Raw genomic sequence first — 21,679 nt, forward strand, 5'->3', positions numbered from 1 at the left:
GAAAGACTGTGCCGGGACCACGAACCCCAGTTGCCCCACCTTCTCTACGGCTTTTCTGTTTATTAACATATATTGTTATAGTCATTATTACAGATGATCAACGAAAATTAAATAAAAAATATTATTGCAGGAATTCTCGAGAATTCCCAAAATAATATTTTGGGAAATCGATAACGGGAAATATGATTTCCCGTTCTTGATTCCCGAAGGTTCCAAAATGTCGGGAATTTGGAAACACTACTCGGGATGAAATATTTACATATTAAAAGTTATCAATGTGGTTAGTGTGTGTGTTTTTTTTAGTGATGAATTTGCCACAGGTTTCATTATATAAAAACGTATGTTATGTGGTATAATAAATTTAGTTTAATCCTTTTTTTTTTTTCACTATATTATTTCAGGAAATTACAAAGTACTAGGATATACATTAAAATAAATTTTAATATATTTCTATATTTCGGCAACGTCACGCTGCCATTTTCAAGAACTTAGGCACAAGATACGTGCACGCAGGCACAGCACAAACAATAAATGAGTAAGAAGAATGAAGCTATTATTTCTCCTAAAGTCCTGATGGTGCCCTCTAGCAGGCGATGTTGGTATACTTGGGCGATTGGGCTGGAGGTCTTCTGATGAAGGTTTCCCAAATTTGAGGAAGTCTCATGCAGCCAAATTTGTTGAGGTTTGGTTCGTTTCTTAGGGCTGAAGCTGATTCTATGAAAAGTCTTTCATATCTGTATTTGCTACGGTGTATTATCCTGGCTTTTTTCCACCGTATTCTATGGCAGGTATCCAGAGCATGGTCAGCAAGATCAGAGTGGCTGTATTGGTGAAACCAGATGTAGTCCTTGTGTTCTGAAATTCTGATATTTGCTGTCCTGCCTGTTTGGCCGAAGTAGGACAGCTTACAGCTGCAAGGGACCTGGTACACCCCAGGTAGGTCTAGGGGGGGGAGGTTGGTCTTTTGTTGTGCAGATAAGGGATGCCAATTTTTTATATGGTTTGTAACAAGAAGTTAAGTTATGTTTTTTTAGGATTTTTGTGATTTTTTCTGAGGTGCCTCGGATGTAAGGTATGGTGATGGATTTAGAGTAATCCTTGTTGTGAAGGGGGAGGGGGGGGTGTGTGGTTTATTGGTTTTAATATTTTTTGGATTTTTTTGGGGGGGGGGGGGTAGCCATTGGCTGAGAATGTGTTGAGGATGCGGTTTCGTTCTGTGGTTAGGGCATTGTCATTCGAGCAGATAAGTTTAGCCCTGTTGTGTAGTGTCTTAATGACTCCATATTGTTGTGAAGGGGGGGGGGGGGATTGTTGGTGAATGTATCTGCCTGTATGGGTGGGTTTTCTATATACTGAGAAAACCAAGGTTTCATCAGGCTGGCAGGTGACCAGTGTGTCTAAGAACGGAATGCAGTTGTTTTTTTCCTCTTCCAGGGTGAATTTGATTCTGGGGTGTTGGTTGTTTAAGTGTGTTAAGAAAGAGAGGAGTGCATCGGAGCCATGTGGCCAAATAGCGAATACATTATCTACATAGCGAAGCCAAATGGTTGGTTTTTGTGGTGCAGAGTTCAAGGCTTGCTCTTCAAAAGTCTCCATATAAAAGTTGGCCAAGGGTGGGGAGAGTGGAGAACCCATGGCTGTCCCCTCTATTTGTTTGTAGAATTTTCCTTGCCTTTTTCCACTCGGCCAAACAGGCGGCAGAATAAACTCGCCAATGGTACTTATTGTTTCCAGGTGTTCACCCTCCCAAGTACTAACCGAATTCAATGCTCCTTAACTTCGGTGATCAGACAAGAACCGGTGCATTCTGCGTGAAATGTTGGTTGTTCAGCTACATAAGACTGGATAATAGAAAATAGAAAATGATAGCTTTTAGCTATATGATAATATAAGGAAGCTCAGACATTTTTTCTATATCTCTTACTATCTATCTTTTATCTCCTAATACTATCAGGTTCTCTTTCACTCCTATATTACTCTAGGCCTATGATGATAAATGTCCCTTGTTCATCTCAATAAAGGTTGAAACTAGTCTAGGTAGCGAACCTTCCCATAATGCAAAGCAATTTATACACCCTTTTGGATATGTTCTTTGCATCATGGGATACTGAGGCAATTGAAGACGACTTTGTTTGCTTACACTTGGGTAAAGAACTAAAACAAGAATTTCCTGTTAAGTATAATATACTTTGTAACTAAGCACCTTCTACAACAGTCTTTCTTCTGCTCTAACTAACAACATGGAGGTTATCACAACATTATATAGGCCAGTATAAGTTTATAGTCCTTAAGAAACATTGTAAAATTCAATACAGTAGAAGATATTCTTTCCATTTGCATCAACTTTTACAGAGGTCACAAATCTTTTAAATAAAATGTAAATTGTGTATTACTATCTGGAGTTTCATATTTTTTGTAAAAACCCATGTGGGTAAAGAACTTAAAGAGAATAACATTTAATTGTTCAGAGATTGTAAACATAAGAAAAGTGCTTTTAGTTGCTTTCTATCTCAGCCAGATATATAATTCAAGGGCAATGTCATAAATTTTTAATTTATGCTGTATCGTATCTTTTATTTATATACTACTTATGAATTAGAGGTCACATAAGGTGGGAATACCCTATAGCGCTCGGGAATCTTGGCCGCTGTGAACGCAAAGCGAACGAAGTAGTGCTCGGGTCCTACTACTCCGTTTGCCCTAGCCGGTCCAGAGGAGAACACGGGTATCATGTATTGGCGATCACTGCAGATCAGTGCCGGATTTATGAATAAGCTAAAAAAGCTATAGCTTAGGGCCTCGCAATCTGCCGGGGCCTCAAATAAAAAAAACAATAAGACCAGCTGATGTGATTTAAAACGGTACGGGGCCTCTGGGTTTTGTATAGCTTAGGGCCTCAGCAAGTCTAAATTCGGCCCTGCTGCAGATGCTCAGTCATAGCTCGTATGCAATGCGCAGTGTGTATTCTCAAATCGTCTACTCAACTCGCCCTCCCCCCAAGATTAAATCTTGAGTGCTCAATCTCCCCCCCCCCTCCAAGACTAAATCCTGAGTGCACCATTGCCACAGGGTGTCCCAGACTTAGCTATCTATTTCAGTGAAATGGGACGAATTTTTTAAAAACTCATGTTTAATATGTGTTATCGATGTAAAAATTTCTAAATTATTTCTTAATTTTATTTTCATCTTCTTTCAGAACTCTAACTCTAATAATGAATACACAAGAACGCATCTTTGTTGTAACATCCCATATCAAAGGAGTGCGAGGTAACGAAATCAGAGAAAGATTTACAAGGAAATTTCACAGAACCGGTCCTACAGAAAAAGCAATTCGTGAACTTGTGAACAAATTTTAAAGAACTGTATCCATACACGACGAGGTTGGAAGAGGATGTTAAGGAAAGCACGTAACAGTATCGAAGGAGTACGACAATTGTTCGAGAATTAACCAACAACGTCAGCTAGAAAGCCAGTCGAAGTCTCAACATATCCAAGACAACAGTTCATAGAATCTTGTGTTCGACTCTGATGAAAAAGGCTTATCTCATTCAGGTACAGCATGCCCTAAATGAAGAGGATTATCTAAATCGAGCAGCAAGGTGTGCAGAATTTCTGGATCAGATCGAAAACGCAGGTTTATTGGATAATATCTTATTCAGCGATTGAGGCGAATTTCCACATGTGTGGTAAAGTCAATCGAAACAATTGTCGTATCTAGACCAATGAAAAACCATCCGAAGTTATAGAATGGCAGACTCTCCAAAAGTTAACATCTGACTTGGAATGTCTAAATCATTAAACTTAAACTGAATCACTGAACTTAAAGAATGCATTCAGTTGGAAGTGCAGAACATAAATCCTGAAATGCTCCAAAATGTGTTTCGCAACGCTAAGGATAGATTTGAAATTTGCAGCGATACAGACGGAGCACATAAAATAAAGAACTTTTATTGTTAAAAGACCAGAAGATAAATGATAAAATATACAAAAAGCCAACAAGTTTCACTAGCCACTGTCTAGCATTTTCAAGGCTGAACTGGTGTGAAAACAAATGCATTAAGTTACATGTAAAACATACACTTTAGTAACTGTTAGGACGTTACATTTGATCATTCGTGTTTGATGGCGTGCATGTGTTCGAATGCTTCAGTCAGAATCATTAACATGACCACGTGTTGTGTAGTTTTTTGCATATTGTAGTTCTGTTGAACTGAGAGAGATGATGAGATTTTTCCATATGTCATTAAGAATAATACCTTGATTTCTATTTAATTTATTGCCTGTGCGTAGTACCACAGCTGCTTCATTTAAAGTTCTGTGTCTGTAGTCATTCTCGATGTAGGGCATAGAACTGTTTTTCCAATCTATAATGTGATTTGATGTTGAGAAATTATGAGCTAAACCAGATGTGATGAATCTGTTATGATTGACATCCCCCACATGTTCCGTCTGTCTTATTTCAAAACTTTTAGAAGTCTGGCCAATGTAAGAAAGGCCACACGTGCATGGAATTTCATATACTCCAGGACATTTGAAGAAAGGTACCTCATCTTTGGGTGATCTTAAGATTTGTCTGATCATAGTAGCTGGTTTAAAAAACACTCTGATGTTATGAGCTTTTAACATTCTCGCCAATTTTGTGGAAACTGAATTAATATATGGAATGACAGCTGTGGACACATATTGGGGCACCATAACACGTTGTTGGGTTGTCTTTAAATAGCAATTTGTTTAAAATGTTAGAAGGGTATCCATTCAGAGATAGAGTGTTAGCTATTAGTGACAGTTCTCTCTGTACATCTGCTTCTTTTGAAATAGACCTTAAGGCTCTATTACGGAGCATGTGAATGATGCTGTGTTTTTGTGATCTATGATGGTTGGACGAATAATGTAGATATCTACCAGTATCTGTGGGTTTCTTGTAAATGGAGAGTTGGAAATTGTTATCTTCTTTCTTCACGAGGATGTCAATAAAAGGAAGTTCTTTGTTCTTCTCTAGTTCTATAGTGAATTTGATCTTATTGTGTAGTGAGTTGATTTTGTTCAGAAACACGACAAGGTTTTCCATGGTATCCTTCCAGATGATGAACACGTCATCGACATATCTCCACCAAATTGACGGTTTTGGTAAAAAGGTGGAAAGAATATCCTTTTCATATGCAGAGTCATACTGCGTATGAGTATGCATATGAGTTGCTTCAGTTTGCACTACCAAATGGATCAAGTGCCACTATCCAGGTATTTGCTTACGCTTGGAATCGCCGAACTTTAGTTTCTATATTCGGCATGAAACTCTTTGTGTTTCTTATTCGGCTAAAAAACAATATGGGATGCAATATCCCTAAACTTAAATAAGTTCATGTCGCTGAATTGAAGCATTTGTCTATTCATATAATTAGTAATTTATTAGGACAGCTTCTTGGCAATTATCATAGAAGGGATGTAAGTTCTGTTTGCTACAAACTTGGTATTAACTAGGTCTACCTACTCACTGATGAGACCCCCAATGAGGCTGGAAACCGGTCCAGGGTGGATCTGGCTTTGAGAGGCTCTGCTTTGAGGTAGGTTTTTGCCTGTCTCTGAATGAGGGGGGGGCACCGCTAAGATTATGGCTCTGCTTGGTGGTGAGGTTAGCCTGCCACTGGGTAGAGCCAATGCTGGGAAGTTCTTCTCGGTGACGGGGTGAGCCTGTCATCGAGTGGAACAACGCTGAGTTGGGCGATCTTTCGGGATCGTCTTATTTTTAGAGCCCGCTTCACCTATACATAAGGTTGAAACCGGTCTGGGTAGTGACCTTCTCTCATAATGCAGAACAGTAATACAGCTCCTAGGAGCTATGTTCACATTATGGGTAAATGCCAAGAATAGTGATCGAAGCCTTGTCCACCCTTTCTATGAGTTGCCTCAGTTTGCACTACCAAATGGATCAGGTGCCACTATCCAGGTATTTGCTTACGCTCGGCATCGCGGAACTTTATATAGTTTCTATATTCGGCATGAAACTCTTTGAGTTTCTTATTCGGCTAAGAAACAATATGTGATGCAATATTCCTAAACTTAAATAAGTTCATGTCGCCGAATTGAAGCCTTTGGCTCTTCATATAATTAGTAATTTATTAGGACATCTTCTTGGCAATTCTCATAGAAGGGATGTAAGTTCTGTTCACTACAAACTTGGTATTAACTAGAGTCTACCTACTCACTGACGAGACCTCAATAAACGTTGAAACCGGTCTGGGTAGTGACCTTCTCTCATAATGTGAAACAGTAATACATCTCCTAGGAGCTGTGTTTTATATTATGAGAAACCGGTCTGGCAATGCTGTAGCCAATGAAGTTTAACTGAGGCTCGGCTATTGCTAATATGAGTTCGCTCTTTTAAGGTTTAGCCTTAAGGGAGCAATTTGAGTCTCTGGGGAAAGTGTTTTCCGGTACGGCCCGGTGAGAGGCTTTATCGGTGAATGCTTTTCTCCGGAAAATGAGCGGTTCTGCTCGGTGGTGGTGGTGGTGGGTGGAAGGCCATCACTGAGTGGAGCCAACGCTGATATGGACGGTCTTTCGCCAACTATTGAGTGGCCTAGGGATCGTCCGAATGTTTTTAGAGACGGCTTTACTTATTCAAAAGGTTGAAACCGGTCTGGGTAGTGACCCTCTCTCATAATGTATAACATTAATACAGTTCCTAGGAGCTATATTCACATTATAAGTAAATACCAAGAATAGTGATCGGAGCTTGCACCACCCTTTCTGTGAGTTGCTTCAGTTTGCACTACCAAATGGATCAGGTGCCACTTTCCAGATATTTGCTTACGATTGGAATCGCCGAACTTTATATAGTTTCTATATTCGGCACCCCTTCCACCCCCGATCAATCGGGGGTGGAAGGGGTGGTGAAGCGCAATACAGGGTGTTCGGGATAAATTTGACAGTTTCGTAAGGAAAAAGAAAATCTTCTTTGTATCTATTAAATTTAATGAATTGACAAAAAAACATTACAGGCAGAGTTAATTACAATACTATCAACAAGATTTACTCAAAATAACCACCATTAGCATCGATCACAGCTTCAATTCTGCTTCGGAACCTCGAACAAGCTGATGCTACAGTCTCCCTGGGAAGGGCTGCAAAAACTGTTTTAATTTTATCCATTAACTGGGCTTTTGTATTACTGGAAGTGCGATTGGTGTCTTTTTCAACTGCGCCCCATACAAAATAATCCATGGGGTTAAGGTCTGGGGAGTTTGGAGGCCAAACATTTGGACTGGTGAAGTCGTAGAAATTTTCAGACAACCATTTTTGACTTTTCCCAGAGGTGTGGCAAGGGGCCGAATCCTGCTGCCATACATACGGCCTACCATTGGCTACCCTTGTTATCCAGGGCTTGACTACAGTTAGCAACTCCACGAACAAAGCCCGAATTCCAATGCCAGGGTTCTTCAACACCTGTTCCTGCAGATTTGCGAGGAATTCTGCTGTACGAACGCAATCAGATCGTCTGCTAGGGATCTTTCTTCTTGCTACATCCTCGTAGTCACCATTGCAAGTCTCTAGTTCATGCCTGATTGTTTTTACTGTATTCAGGGAGCATTGGGCAGCAGTCGTAATATCCTTATTTTGATGGCGGGCACGAATCATCATGATACAAGTTATTCTCTTCCATGATTCAGGTGGGTTCCAGCTATCCATCCTTTCTGACATCTTGTATATGAATGAAGAAGGGTCCAAACTTTTAAATGAAGAGAAGTGTGTGTTAATACATGTAACTTACGGAAAAATATAATTAATTATAAATATGTCAAATTTATCCCGAACACCCTGTATATATATATATATGTTGCAATATCATAACTTGTAGCGTAGGATGCAATTAAGGGGAATTTAATATAGTAGTGTACTATCTTGTATAATTGCTATTGACTTAAATATGTTTTGTATTGTTAATGAGCACTATCTGTAAAAAAAAAATTACGAACTTGTGAGCAGAAGTTTCGAAAGAATAGCCACGACTCAGTAATTAAGATTCTTAATTAAACATAGTATATCCCAAATACCACCCAAGAGAATCCTGGTGGCGCAGTCATTAAATAAAAATAAATTTCTAGAATTCTCATTGTATCCGAGCTATCTAAACATAGCATAGAGTGACAAAGCTAACTGAAGATAAATCGATAGTCACAAATAAAAGAAATAAGTATTGAGTGAAAGAAGGAGGAAGAGAGAGAGAGTGAGAGAGAGAAAACGATCAAACAAACGAATACAAGCAAATACTACAACACATAAAAAAATGTACATCATTAAGTCTGACAGAGTTAAAGAGAATACAAAAAGGAGGAGGCAGTTGAACAGATTTGAAGTTGAAATGTGAATGGATAGAATGTATCTTTATAGGCTAGGATTGCTCTGGAGGAACATCACAATAATTAAATTTCTGATATGTACTCTCAAGAAAGTGGAGGGAATGCAGAATATAATGATAAAGTTCACTGTTTCATCATCTATCACCAAAATGATGAAAACCAAAACAGAATGTGGAAGAATAGTGGAAGATAATTCAATAGAATAATACCCATGGAATTATCTATTGAAAAGGAATAAGATAAAAATGGAACATATGCGAGAAAGCAGATGGGTTGATCCAGGAAGAAAAGCCATCAGTTAATCAACAGTCTTTTTTTTTTTTTTTTTTTTAATAATATCATCAATTCTTAGCAGGTTCCTGGAGTGTACCATCCCCAACAGTTGTTTTAGATTTTTAAATTTGTATAGGAAAAAGGACAATAAGTTTTTCTGAAGAATGATGAAATTATGAATGTGATGTGATTATGTCAAAAAAGGCTATAGGTGTGCCTACAAAAGAGTAGATTTGATTTAGTTTAGACAGAATATATATGGTCAGGCACTAAGGTTATAAAGACAATCATATTTAGTACTTGAGTTGTTCTCTGGCCATTTGCTTGTTTTGCAGAATGAAAAAACCCTAATTTTTGGAAAGAAAATCCCACTTGTCTCTGTACAAGGCTGGCTAGCTCACCTTCAATTCAATAGTCATAACAATTAATCAGCAACTTCTGTCTTAGACAGGATTTGAATCCAGAGTTTTCTGATGAAAAGCAACAACAGTAAAATAATCTTTGTAGCTGCAATGCAGAAGCACTGACCCAAAAAGAGAAATCTGTTTTGTCTGAGGATCTGAACATAGGTGCACTCTTCAGTAATTATATTAAAGAAAATGATAATAAAATTACATAAATCTTATCCTCATTATGTAAATCCCACGATGATACATAAAATTAAATACATAATACATCATCATCAAATTCCTGCCATGTATCTTCAAAGGGTGTACAGGATATGATAGTACTACATGAAAAAAATTACATCATTACTAACGTCCTATTTACAATTTTCCTCCAAATCAGTCTGTTACTTGTCAAGACTCCAACATTATCAGATTTCATATTTCTATCATCTAAAGCACTTTGTACATCAAACCACCTATATCTTGGTCTTCCTCTGGATCATTTTGCTGCCAACCTGGCAGAGAACACTTGTTTTGCTAATCTTTCTTCGCCCATTCTGTTTAAGTGACCATACCACCTGAGATTAGCTCTGCTAACGCATTCCTGGATGCCGGCAATGTCAAGTTCTTTCCTAATATCCTCTTTTTAATATGATATTGCCATTGATGCCATCTGTTCACGCCTATAATCTTTCTCAGGACTCTCATATCTGCAGTCTCTAGTCTTTGGTCAAGTGTTTTACTATTGACCCAGCTCTCAGATCCATAAGTTAAAACTGGTTTGAACACCGTCTTGTATATAGCTAAGTTTGTGTTCCGACTAATTTCTCTCTTATTCCATATGAATTTATTCAATTGACTTCCTACCATACCAGCTTTTGCTGATTCTGTTGTCTATTTCTATATTTAATTTACCATCTTCACTAAAAATCGTGCCTAAGTAGCTGATATGTTTTTCTTGTTCCACAGGTTCTCTATTAACAACACAGTTGACATTTTCAATGATTCTACCTATTTTCATTGTCTTTGTCTTTTTATTGCTCACCTTCATACCATATCTATTACAACAGTTATTCAATTTAGTCAGAGAATCCTGCAGACTTGTAGCAGATTTATTTAGAAGTATAACATCATCTGCATAAAGCAAAGAGCTGACATTAACATCTTCAATTTTGATATAATGTTTAATGCCACTTTCCTACATAATGTGATCCATATAGATAATGAATAACAGAGGGGATAATGTACATCCTTGTCTCACACCAGATTTAACATTAAACCATCTTCTTGTACTTCCTTCAATTCTAATTGCTGACTTACAACTCAAATACAAACTAAGTATTGCTTGATATAATGCACCATTGACACCATATAACTGTAGCTTATTGAATAGCTTCTCTCTTGGCACTTTGTCATATGCAATTTCCAAATCAACAAAACTTAAATACAGATCTTTGTTATATTCAAACGCTTTCTCGACTATTTGTCGTAAAGTGAAGATCTGATCCTGACAGCCTCTATTTGGCCTGAATCCAGCTTGTTCTTCACCCAGCTTTTCTTCCACAATTCTTCTCAATTGTTTCTCAAGTATACTTGCATAGATCTTGCCAGGAACACTCAGTAGGGAAATATTCTGTGTAATTCTCACATTCAGTTTTATTTCCCTTTTTATATATGGATACTATGAGAGCTCTACTCCAATCATCAGGAATTCGTCCCTCTGTCTAGGCTTTCTGAACTATGCAGTGCAGCCACTGTAAGACTTTTACACCACTATACTTCAGCATTTCTGGTCGAATATCATCTACTCCTGCTGCCTTTCCACATTTCAAGCCTTGGATGGTTTTTTCTACTTCAAGTATGGATATGTATTCCTGACTGCAGGCCTGTTGAGTGTTTTTTACCACTGTGCTATCACTGCTTGTTTCATTTAGCAATTTTTCGAAGTAATTACTCCATACTTCAAGGATATCTTTTTCTCCCGTTTTAATGTCACCTTTATCATCTCTAACTCCTTTTACAGCACTCTTTTCTCCATTCCTAAGCTTCTTCAACAACCTCCAGAATATTTTGCTACCTTCTTGATATTTATTTTCTATATTCTTGCCAAAGTCCTCCCATGACTTTTTTTTTGGCAAGTTTTACGCAGTGTCTACCATGGAGTTCTGATTTTTCTATCCTTACAGACAACCTCGCCATATGCCTCTCTGGCTGAATCAATCAGGGTTTTCTTCAAAGCTTGCCACTGAATCTCCAAGGTTTGATTCCTGTTCTCAAACTCTTTCATTTTCTTTTCAATAATCTTTGTGTATTTTAGTCTACAGTTCACATCTGAGAGCTGCTCAACTTTTATTCGCTTTAAAACTTTCTTACATGTTATTCTTTTCAATATGAAATTCAATTTTATCCTGCTCAAGACTAAATAGTGATCACTTCCAATTTCAAATCCTCTGTACACTCTGGTGTTCTGCACCAGAGAGAAAACATCACCATCAACAATAACATAGTCAATGAGACTTTTCTTATTCCTAGCCTCTTCTCATGTGAATTTGTGCACATTTTTATGTTGGAACATGGTGTTAGTAATAACCAGTCCATGTCCTGAGCAGAAATCCAACAGATATTTGCCATTATTATTAGCTTTGCTCTTTTCTCCAAATTTTCCCAAAATATTTTTGTATGTCTCACAATCATTTCCTACTCTGCTATTTAGATCTCCAACAAGGACCAACTTTTCTTTTTTCATTGTGTCAGTTGCTTTTTCTAAAGCCTCAAAAAATTCCTCCACTTCTACCTTAATAGAACCTTCTGTGGGGCCATAGGCACAAATAAGTCTCATTGTCCAGTTCCCCATTTGATATTTGCCTACATAAAATAAAATACATGAAATACATAAAAAACTATATTTTGTGAAATTTATCTAGCACTACATTTACTTTTGATATATCAGTATCAATGTAATATCATTTCAGTTTGCCAGCGAATAACATTTTGAGTAAATTTTTTCCGAGATGAATTTTCCCAGCGATGAATTGTCTGTGAACCGTTATCAATATATCGAGTCCCAATCTTAATGAAGGAGAACTGTCACTCTTGAAATAAGGTTTAAACCATGCTATCCTACCAAGGTCAGTTAACAAACTAGACTTCATTTACCACACTGAAAAAGGTCTAAAATTCCTTCCCCACAATATAGCCGATAAAATACAGGTAGAAACAGTCAATATACTAAATTATAATAAACAACTAAGTTGCAATGTAACAAAAGCAGAAAAATTAGTCCTTAAACCTCTAAGAAATAACAAAAACATTTATCACTAAGGTGGACAAAGACAATGCATCAGTCATTCTTGATCGGACATCTTCCCTTGAAAAAATAAGCCAACTTGTATCCAACTACAACACTTCCCAATTGATTTACTACAATCTGACAAACTGGATCAAAAAGAAAACAAACAGAATTAATCAAGTCAGTCATCACTTGGCTGGAGGAAGCTGTTACCGCATTATGCCTGCACTCCCAGAATTTATGGCCTGCCAAAAATACACAAAATAAACACACCACTAGGACCATTAGTGGAAGGAATCGACAGCCCCAATTATCAATTAGCCAAGAAAACAGCAGCAAGAGTCATGGAATTGGTGGGTCATTCCTCCTCCTACATAAAAAATTCACAACACTTCATAAATGAAATTAAAAATCTTACACTCAACAATGAAGATTTACTAGTCAGCTGTGATGTAACTGCCCTTTTCATGAATGTCCTTATTAATAACATGATTCTTCTCATACAGAACAAATTTCCACCAGATATCACTGCCCTCTTTGCCCACATACTTCATTCAGGGTATTTCAAGAGACAAAATAATTTCTACCTGCAAAAACAAGGTATAGCTTTGGGCTCACGACTTTCACTCCTATAGCTAACTTTTATATAGAATACCTTGAACAAGGAGCTCTAGATTCAGCAAGTCTAAAGCTCAAAATTCAACTCAGATATGCTGACGATATTTTTGCCATCTGGCTTCATGGCTGCCAAAATTAAATACATTCCTAAGTCACCTAAACAAACTACACAAACATATTGAATTCATTGAGATTGAAAATATTAACTCTCTTCCTTTTCTAAGCACACTTATGACATGTCTTTCCTTGACAGTTTATTGAAACCTATACATATACATACCATCCAACACAAAAGCTAGGCACCATCAGCACTCTCAAACATAAAGTCTAAACAATTTGCTCAAACGAGCAGGTGATAAAGAAGAAATATGAAATCATTAGCCAAACCTTTATAAAAAAAATGGCTACAAACATAAAGACAGTTCACAAGAGCCTCTACAATAAAGCCATGAAAGTAAAAAAGATTACAAAAATGCCATAGCCACACCATACATTAGAGAAATATCAGAAAAAAATAGAATACCACACAGATACAACATTAAGGCAACTTTCAAACCTGCAAAATTAATAAGTAAACTCAGCACATCCAAAGAGCCCTTCCTGACTTTGCCCATCCTGGGGTTTACAAAATCCAATGCACCTGCAACTTACCCTACATAGAAGAAACAAGGTGCACAATTCCAACAACAACAAAAGACGAACGCGCATACACTACATTAAATTCCTTCACTATAGTAAAACAGGCCTATCAGACCATACACTCCAAACAGTTCACAGAATTAACTGGAAAGGCACCAAGTCCCTACACCACATCAAATCTGATTTGAAAGAAAATTCAAGGAAGCATGCGAGATGCTGATTCATCATCCTAATTTCAACAAGAACGATGGACTAGTAATTCCAAGAATCTGGAAGACCCATCTGCAACCCATAATATCATCCAGAACATGATGAGAGAATCCTAACACAAGAAAACCTTAAGACAATAGGATTGAGAGATGTTACACTGTGTGTTTTTTTTTTAATCATCGGTATGTTATTATATGTATGCATATTAAAAAAAAAAGATTTATTAGTTTTTTTTATGTTTTCTATTTATTTATTTTTATTTTATTACTGTTACTGCCAGTCTGGTTGGCTGAGTGGCTAGCGTATCCACTCTCCAGCCAACAGGCCACAGGTTCGAATCCCACTGTGGGCATGGATGTTTGTGATTGTCTGTGGAAATATTAGTGGTGGCGGACAGTAGATGGAGTTGGTGAAGTTGCAGTTAGTTGTAGTTGGTGGTTTGAGTGATGGAGAGAGAAAGCTGCAGAGTAGGTGCTCTCCTTTCATGGGTATGTGGACTCTATGGAGGTGTCATGTAATAATAATAATATTATTATTTTTATATATATATATATATATATATATATATATTTTTTTTTTTTTTTTTTTTTTTCACCAGAGGTCAGGCTAGAATAAACGATTAACAAAACAGTTAGATTTGGCTTACTTTTGCATAGTGTCATGTAGCTTGTCTTGTTCATATGTGTGTTTTCCTGATGATTACCTTGATATAGAGGGCGAAATGTTCAGTATTATTTGATTAATTATAAGTAAAGGAATTGCTGTAACACGTATTTTTGTCTCCATAAATCCTATACAATGAATAGACTGTTCTTATTGCATATTTTAGAAGACAGCAGTCAACTTTATGACTTTAATGCTGAGTAGAGGAGAACAGAGAGAAAAAAATATCGCATATATATCAGTGGGATCTTTTTGTTATATTTTCAGGAGTTAAGCAAGTATGTGTTTTATCATGTCTATTTTATTAAAGAGCCCACTGTTCCAGTTAGTGTGCTCATTTTGGCAATGAAAGCCCATTCTTTCAGTGCATTTGTGTTCATCCTGATAATGAAATCTGCTTCATCCTGTTAATTAAAGTTTTAAAGATATCTATTTTGCAAGCAGAATGGTAGTACAAAGTAGCATAGAATGCATTAGTTATAATGAACCAAAATGTAAGGATGCCTTACAAATATCTTGTAATGAGGGTATCAGGGAAAGCAAAAGTCTCTCCTTATTTTTCTTCTATTTCAAAGATAATAATTCTAAAATACTTGCTAAGAAAAGAAAGAAAATCAAAAAGAGCTTGAGAATGAGAGGTGGGAGGGGAAACTATCTTGTATTAAGTGAAACAAAAAAACTATGGCAACATTGATTGGAAGGAGGAGAGGACACGTGAGAGGAAGGAATTGGATTTTATGCGGTTATTAAGGGATAACTATATGCGACACCATGTAATGGAAAATACTAGGGGTCAGAGAGTGCTTGACCTAGTAATTGCATCTGAGAATTTGGCTGTAACAAATATGACCGCGTAGCCATCAATTAATGAGAGTGACCATAGGGTCTTGACTTTAAGGTGGATAAAGGTGTGGATTTTACAATTAAGACAGGGGACATGTGGAATTATCGGGCTGGTAAGTATGACAAGCTTAGGAGTTTGATTGGTTCAGTGCCATGGAATGTACAACTGCAAGGGCTAAAATGTGATAGTGCATGGGAGGCAGTTAAGAAGTGTTTGCATGAAGCAATGGCTGACTGTATACCTAGAGTCCAAATAATAAATCAAATAGGGGTTAAATGGATGAATAACACCATTAAGGTTGAGTTGCAAAAAAAGAAACAACTATGGAAGAAATTTAAGGAGAAAGGTGACCGGCAGGCACATGAACGGTATAAAGGACCGGCCAGAAGGGTAACGAGTGTGGTAAGAAAAGCAAAAAAGGATTATGAAAGAACATTGGCCATGCAGGCTAAAGAGAATCCCAAACAGTTTTTTTGATATGTTGCAAGTATAAGAAAAAATGTATATGGCAGGATTTTAAAGAATGCCGATGGTAGGGAGGTAACCGAATCAGTTGATATAGTTGAATTACTGAGCGAGCATTTTGCAAGAATATATATCATCCAGGTGGTAGCATTGCAGAAATGAATGAACCAATTGTGGTTCATTCATTTCTGCAATGAATGCGGTGAATGAGGTGAGTAGTCTATTGCAAAACCTCAATGTCAATACATCTGTGGGATTGGATGGTATAATAGCTCGTGTCGTACGTGAAGTGGATAAAGAATTGTCAGTACCTTTGACCATTTTGTTTAATTTGAGTCTCGGGTCTGGGTTAGTCCCAAGGGGATGGAAAGAGGGGAAAATAGTTCCACTGCATAAAGGAGGAGGTCCCAAGACTGCTGTTGTAAATTACCAACCGATTAGCATATCAAGAATCGTTGTCAAGCTCTTTGAGAAATTAATCAAGAGAAGAATGCAGGATTGGATAGATGAAAATGGGATACTGTGTGGGGGACAACATGGTTTTGTGAAGGGTAGATCATACCTCAGTAACTTGCTCACGTTTTATAACAAAGTGACGGCTGAACTAGATAAGGGTAATGGGTTTACAGTGATTCTACTGGACCTTTGACAGGATACCACATGGAATTCTAATCAGTAAACTGGAGCAGATGGGGATGGATATAGGGTTGGTGAGATGGATAGGAGGGTGGTTGATGGAGAGATACCAGAGAGTGGTTTATTCAGGAGTTGAGTCCAAAAGATGGCTTGTGACTAGTGGTGTGCCGCAGGGTTCTGTTCTTGGACCACTACTATTCAATTTGTTCATTAACGATATAGGAAAGGATATGAGAGGAAGGGTTCACTTGTTTGCTGATGATGCAAAGTTGGGTAGAGCAATTGTGAGTGCACAGGATGTCAAAATTTTGCAAGATAATTTGGAGGACTGGGCTTTGGAAAATGGATGTCAATTTAATGTGGCAAAGTGTAAGGTTATGCATTTTGGGGTGAAAAGATTAGCAGCAGTACATCACATTGGTGGAACCGAACTCTGGGAGATTGATGAGGCCAGGGATTTGGGAGTGTTGGTGGATAGGGAGTTGAAGTTTAGGGGACACATCGCAAAAGTGGCTAAATCAGCTCATCAAATCACTTGGCTTCTGAAAAATACTTTAACAAGCAGAGACAAACAAGTTATTGTTCCTCTGTATTGAGCCTCGATAAGACCCCATCTAGATTACTGTGCCCAGATATGGGTGCCAGGGTTTCTTCTTGATGGGGAGGAGATTGAGAGGATCCAGAAAAGAGTGACCAAGATGACAGCAGGTCTGTGGAATGAACCTTATGAGAACAGGTTGAAGATTTGTGGGTTGCAAAAATTGGTTGATAAGCAGAAAAGGGGTGATATGATTGAGACATTCAAATTACTGAAGGTTTCGATAGGATTAATCCAGAAGATATTTTTGAGAATAGGACTGGTGGTGGGAGGACTAGGGGCCATACATGGAAGCTGGGCAAGAATGTGGTTAGCAGGGGTGTTAGAGCTAGTTTTTTTTACTTGGAGAGTGGTGAATGAGTGAAATAAGCTGCCAGAGTCTGTTGTGGGGTGCTATGATGGTGAATGAGTTCAAGGTGAGGTACGCTAGATACTGTGTGAATGTCGAATAGTTGTACTTGACATGATTTTAGGAACTCCCTTGATGAGTCTGTCGACTCCTTGGAGTTTGCCCGAAATAATAATAATAAATGTTCCAGATTTGTATAAAGACAATATAAGAGGTAAAAAAAAATATGTTTAATAATTAAACTGAGGTCTTTCTTTACCTGGAGTAAAGCTTCGTAATTTCTTTGATGTAGCAGCTTGACAGGCTACCCAATCAGTGTCAGCTTTTTTTTTTTTGAGTTTATCTTTCAAAGATGATAGTTGACAGCGCATATATTCATAACTGGCCATGTGCAAAGACTGAATCCAAGTATCACGTTCTGCTTCTGTAAAAGCAGCAAACTGCTGTACTTGCTCATCTCCAAGAAATGCTATAAGATACAATTATTTAAATGCTTAAAGCTCTTCTCATAATAAAATTTGCAGCAAATATTTAAGAAACATTTTAAATAATTTTAATGCTTGCATTCCATTTTTTCTTTGTTCCCATATTCAAATTTTACAATTGTTAGTAACATTCGTGTTGAAATTTTCTAGAGAAAAAAAAAAATCAAAGTAGGAACATAATACTCTATTTAATTATTCAATGAAATATTTAAATACCAACATAATACCAGCTCCAGTTAGTATTACATAAATATATAAAAAACAAAAACACACATGCATACAAATGCGCATGTAGTACACACATCATGCAGTCAACAAAGTCAAACTTGCAATAACCTAAGCAATAGAGAAAGTCGTACTTAATGCTGAATATGTACTGATGCACTCTTCTGGCAATTTTTTAGAACCAGGCTAAAGGGATGTTAAGACAGTGCACCAAAATTTATTTAAGATTAATATGTAAATATATATATATAATGTATGCGCACATATATACAGGGTGCCTAAGGGTCAAAGATGTATAACTGAGAGGGGACCGTCACATAGCCTTTAAAGGAATGCGGAGAACCAACCAGCGCTTCTGACCTAATGTCCAATCCACACCTTCTCGCGGTGCACCCTGTTGGGTATCTACCTAGATACTGAACGAACGAGGATGGGCTGGCAATTTGGGATTTAGCCGACAAAATTGTATTTTGTCGGCTAAATCCCATATTGTTTCTTAGCAGAATAAGAAACTCAAAGAGTTTCATGCCGAATATAGAAACTATATAAAGTTCTGTGAGTCCAAGCGTAAGCAAATACCTGGATAGTGCAGCACCGGACCCATTTGGTAGTGCAAACTGATAATGCAAGCCTCAATAAAGGTTGAAACCGGTCTGGGTGCTACCTTCTCTCATAATGTAGAACAGTAATACAGCTCCTAGGAGCTAAGTTCACATTATGGGTAAATACCAAGAATAGTGATCGGAACTTGCTCCAACCTTCCTATGAGTTGCCTCAGCTTGTACTACCAAATGGGTCAGGTGCTGCACTATACAGGTATTTGCATATGCTTGGAATCGCAGAACTTTATATAGTTTCTATATTTGGCATGAAACTCTTTGAGTTTCTTATTCGGCTAAGAAACAAAATGGGATGCAATATCCCTTAACTTAAACATGTAAAAAAGTTTTAAAGAGAATAAAAGTTGAGCAGCTCTCAGATGTGAACTGTAGACTAAAATACACAAAGGTTATTGAAGAAAAAATGAAAGAGTTGAAAACAGGAAGAACTAAACCTTGGAAATTCAGTAGCAAGTCTTGAAGAAAACCTTGATTGATTCAGTCAGAGAGTCATGTGGTGAGGTTGTCTGTAAGGATAGAAAAATCCGAACTCCATGGTGGATGCAGGAAGTTAAAGAGGCAGTGAAAGAAAAGAAGAAAGCATATCAAAGGTTCATGGCAAATAAGTCGGCTTGTGCTCTTAAAGAATACAGAGACAAATGCAAGAAAGCTAAACACTGTGAAAAACTAGCTAAACAAAAGTCATGGGAGGTCTTTGGTAAGAACATAGAAAATAAATATCAAGAGGGTGGCAAGATATTCTGGAGGTTGTTGAAGAAGCTCAGAAATGGAGGAAAGAGTGCTGTAAAAGAAATTAGAGATGATAAAGGTGACATCAAAACAGGAGAAAAAGATATCCTTGAAGTATAGAGTAATTACTTCGAAAAATTGCTAAATGAAACAAGCAGTGATGACAGCACAGTTGTAAAAAACACTGACCAGGCATACAGTCAGAAATACATATACTTGAAGTAGAAAAAGCCATCAAAGGCTTAAAATGTGGAAAGGAAGCAGGCATAGATGATATTCGATCAGAAATGCTGAAGTATGGTGGTATAAAAGTCTTACAGCGGCTGCACTGCATGGTTCAGAAGGCCTGGACAGAGGGGCAAATTCCCGATAATTGGAGTAGCGCTCTCTCATAGTACCCATATACAAAAAAAGGGAAATAAAACTGAATGTGAGAATTATAGAGGTATTTCCCTACTGAGTGTTCCTGGCAAGATCTATGCCATTATACTTGAGAAACAGTTGAGAAGAATTTTGGAAGAAAAGCTTGGTGAAGAACAAGCTGGATTCAGGCCAAATAGAGGCTGTCATGATCAGATATTCACTTTACGACAAATAGTTGAGAAATCATGGGAATATAACAAAGATCTGTATTTAAGTTTTGTAGATCAGGAAAAGGCATATGACAAGGTGCCAAGAGAGAAGCTATTCAAATACGCTACAGTTATATGGTGTCGATGGGGCATTATATCAAGCAATACTTAGTCTTCATTTGAGTTGTAATTCAGCAGTTAGAATTGAAGGAAGTACAGGAAGATGGTTCAATGTTAAATCTGGTGTGAGACAAGGATGTACATTATCCCCTCTGGTATTCATTATCTATATGGATCACATTATGAAGGAAAGTGGTATTAAACATGATATCAGAATTGGAGTTAATGTCAGCTCTTTGCTTTATGCGGAAGATGTTATACTTCTAAATAAATCCGCTACAAGTTTGCAAGATTCCCTGACTAAATTGAATAACTGTTGTAGTAGATATGGTATGAAGGTCAGCATTAAAAAGACAAAGACAATGAAAATAGGTAGGATTGTTGAAAATGTATGGATATGTATTCCTGACTGTATGCCTGTTGAGTGTTTTTTACCACTGTGCTATCACTGCTTGTTTCATTTAGCAATTTTTCGAAGTAATTACTCCATACTTCAAGGATATCTTTTTCTCCCATTTAAATGTCACCTTTATCATCTCTAACTCCTTTTACAGCTCTTTCCTCCATTTCTAAGCTTCTTCAAGAACCTCCAGAATATCTTACCACCTTCTTGATATTTATTTTCTATGTTCTTGCCAAAGTCCTCCCAAAGTTTTACAGTGTTTCGCTTTCTTACATTTGTCTCTGCATTCTCTAAGAGCAAAAGCTGACTTATTTGCCATTAACTTTCAATATGCTTTCTTCTTTTCCTTCACTGCCTCTTTAACTTTCTGTGCCTACCATGGAGTTCTGATTTTTCTATCCTTGCAGACTACCTCACCACATGCCTCTCTGGCTGAATCAATCACGGCTTTCTTCAAGGCTTGCCACTGAATCTCCAAGGTTTGGTTATTGTTCTCAAACTCTTTCATTTTTTCTTCAATAATCTTTGTGTATTTTAGTCTACAGTTCACATCTGAGAGCTGCTCAACTTTTATTCGCTTTAAAACTTTCTTACATGTTATTCTTTTCAATATGAACTTCAATTTTATCCAGCTCAAGAATAAATAGTGGTCACTTCCAATTTCAAATTCTCTGTACACTCTGCTGTCCTGCACCAGGAAGAAAACATCACTATCAACAATAACATAGTCAATGAGACTTTTCTTATTCCTTGCTTCTTCTCTCCATGTGAATTTGCGCACATTTTTATGTTGGAACATGGTGTTAGTAATAACCAGTCCATGTCCTGAGCAGAAATCCAACAGATATTTGCCATTATTATTAGCTTTGCTCTTTTCTCCAAATTTTCCCAAAATATTTTTGTATGTCTCACAATCATTTCCTACTCTACTATTTAGATCCCGAACAAGGACCAACTTTTCCTTTTTCATTGTGTCAGTTGCTTATTCTAACGTCTCAAAAAATTCCCCCACTACTACCTTAACAGAACCTTCTGTTGGACCATAGGCACAAATAAGTCTCATTGTCCAATTCCCCATTCTGATATTAGCCCACATCACTCTACTTGAGACTGCCTACCATTCAAGAAGATCAGCCTTGTATTTTGTGTTGAATACTATGGCTACTACTTCTTTTCCTTGATTGTCATTTCCTGA

At 37.4% G+C, this 21,679-nt stretch overlaps 1 protein-coding gene and 1 pseudogene across 4 annotated transcripts in view; one reads left to right on the forward strand and one right to left on the reverse strand.

The window, feature by feature from the left end:
- Positions 1-21,679, reverse strand: part of LOC150107404 (inositol polyphosphate-4-phosphatase type I A) — a 484,038-nt gene that overhangs the window by 366,534 nt on the left and 95,825 nt on the right. For all 4 annotated transcript variants that reach the window (XM_090391868.1, XM_090391866.1, XM_090391867.1 and 1 more), the window contains exon 5: positions 17,590-17,799. In XM_090391868.1, coding sequence (XP_090247994.1) covers positions 17,590-17,799 — 210 coding nt within the window. The remainder of the gene's footprint in view (positions 1-17,589; positions 17,800-21,679) is intronic.
- On the forward strand, positions 6,307-6,419 carry LOC150107405 (U4 spliceosomal RNA; annotated as a pseudogene).

This window comes from Typopeltis vanoorti, chromosome 4, assembly GCF_054136105.1.
Source record: "Typopeltis vanoorti isolate ZY-2024b chromosome 4, IOZ_Tvanoo_1.0, whole genome shotgun sequence".
NCBI classification, from domain to species: domain Eukaryota; kingdom Metazoa; phylum Arthropoda; class Arachnida; order Uropygi; family Thelyphonidae; genus Typopeltis; species Typopeltis vanoorti.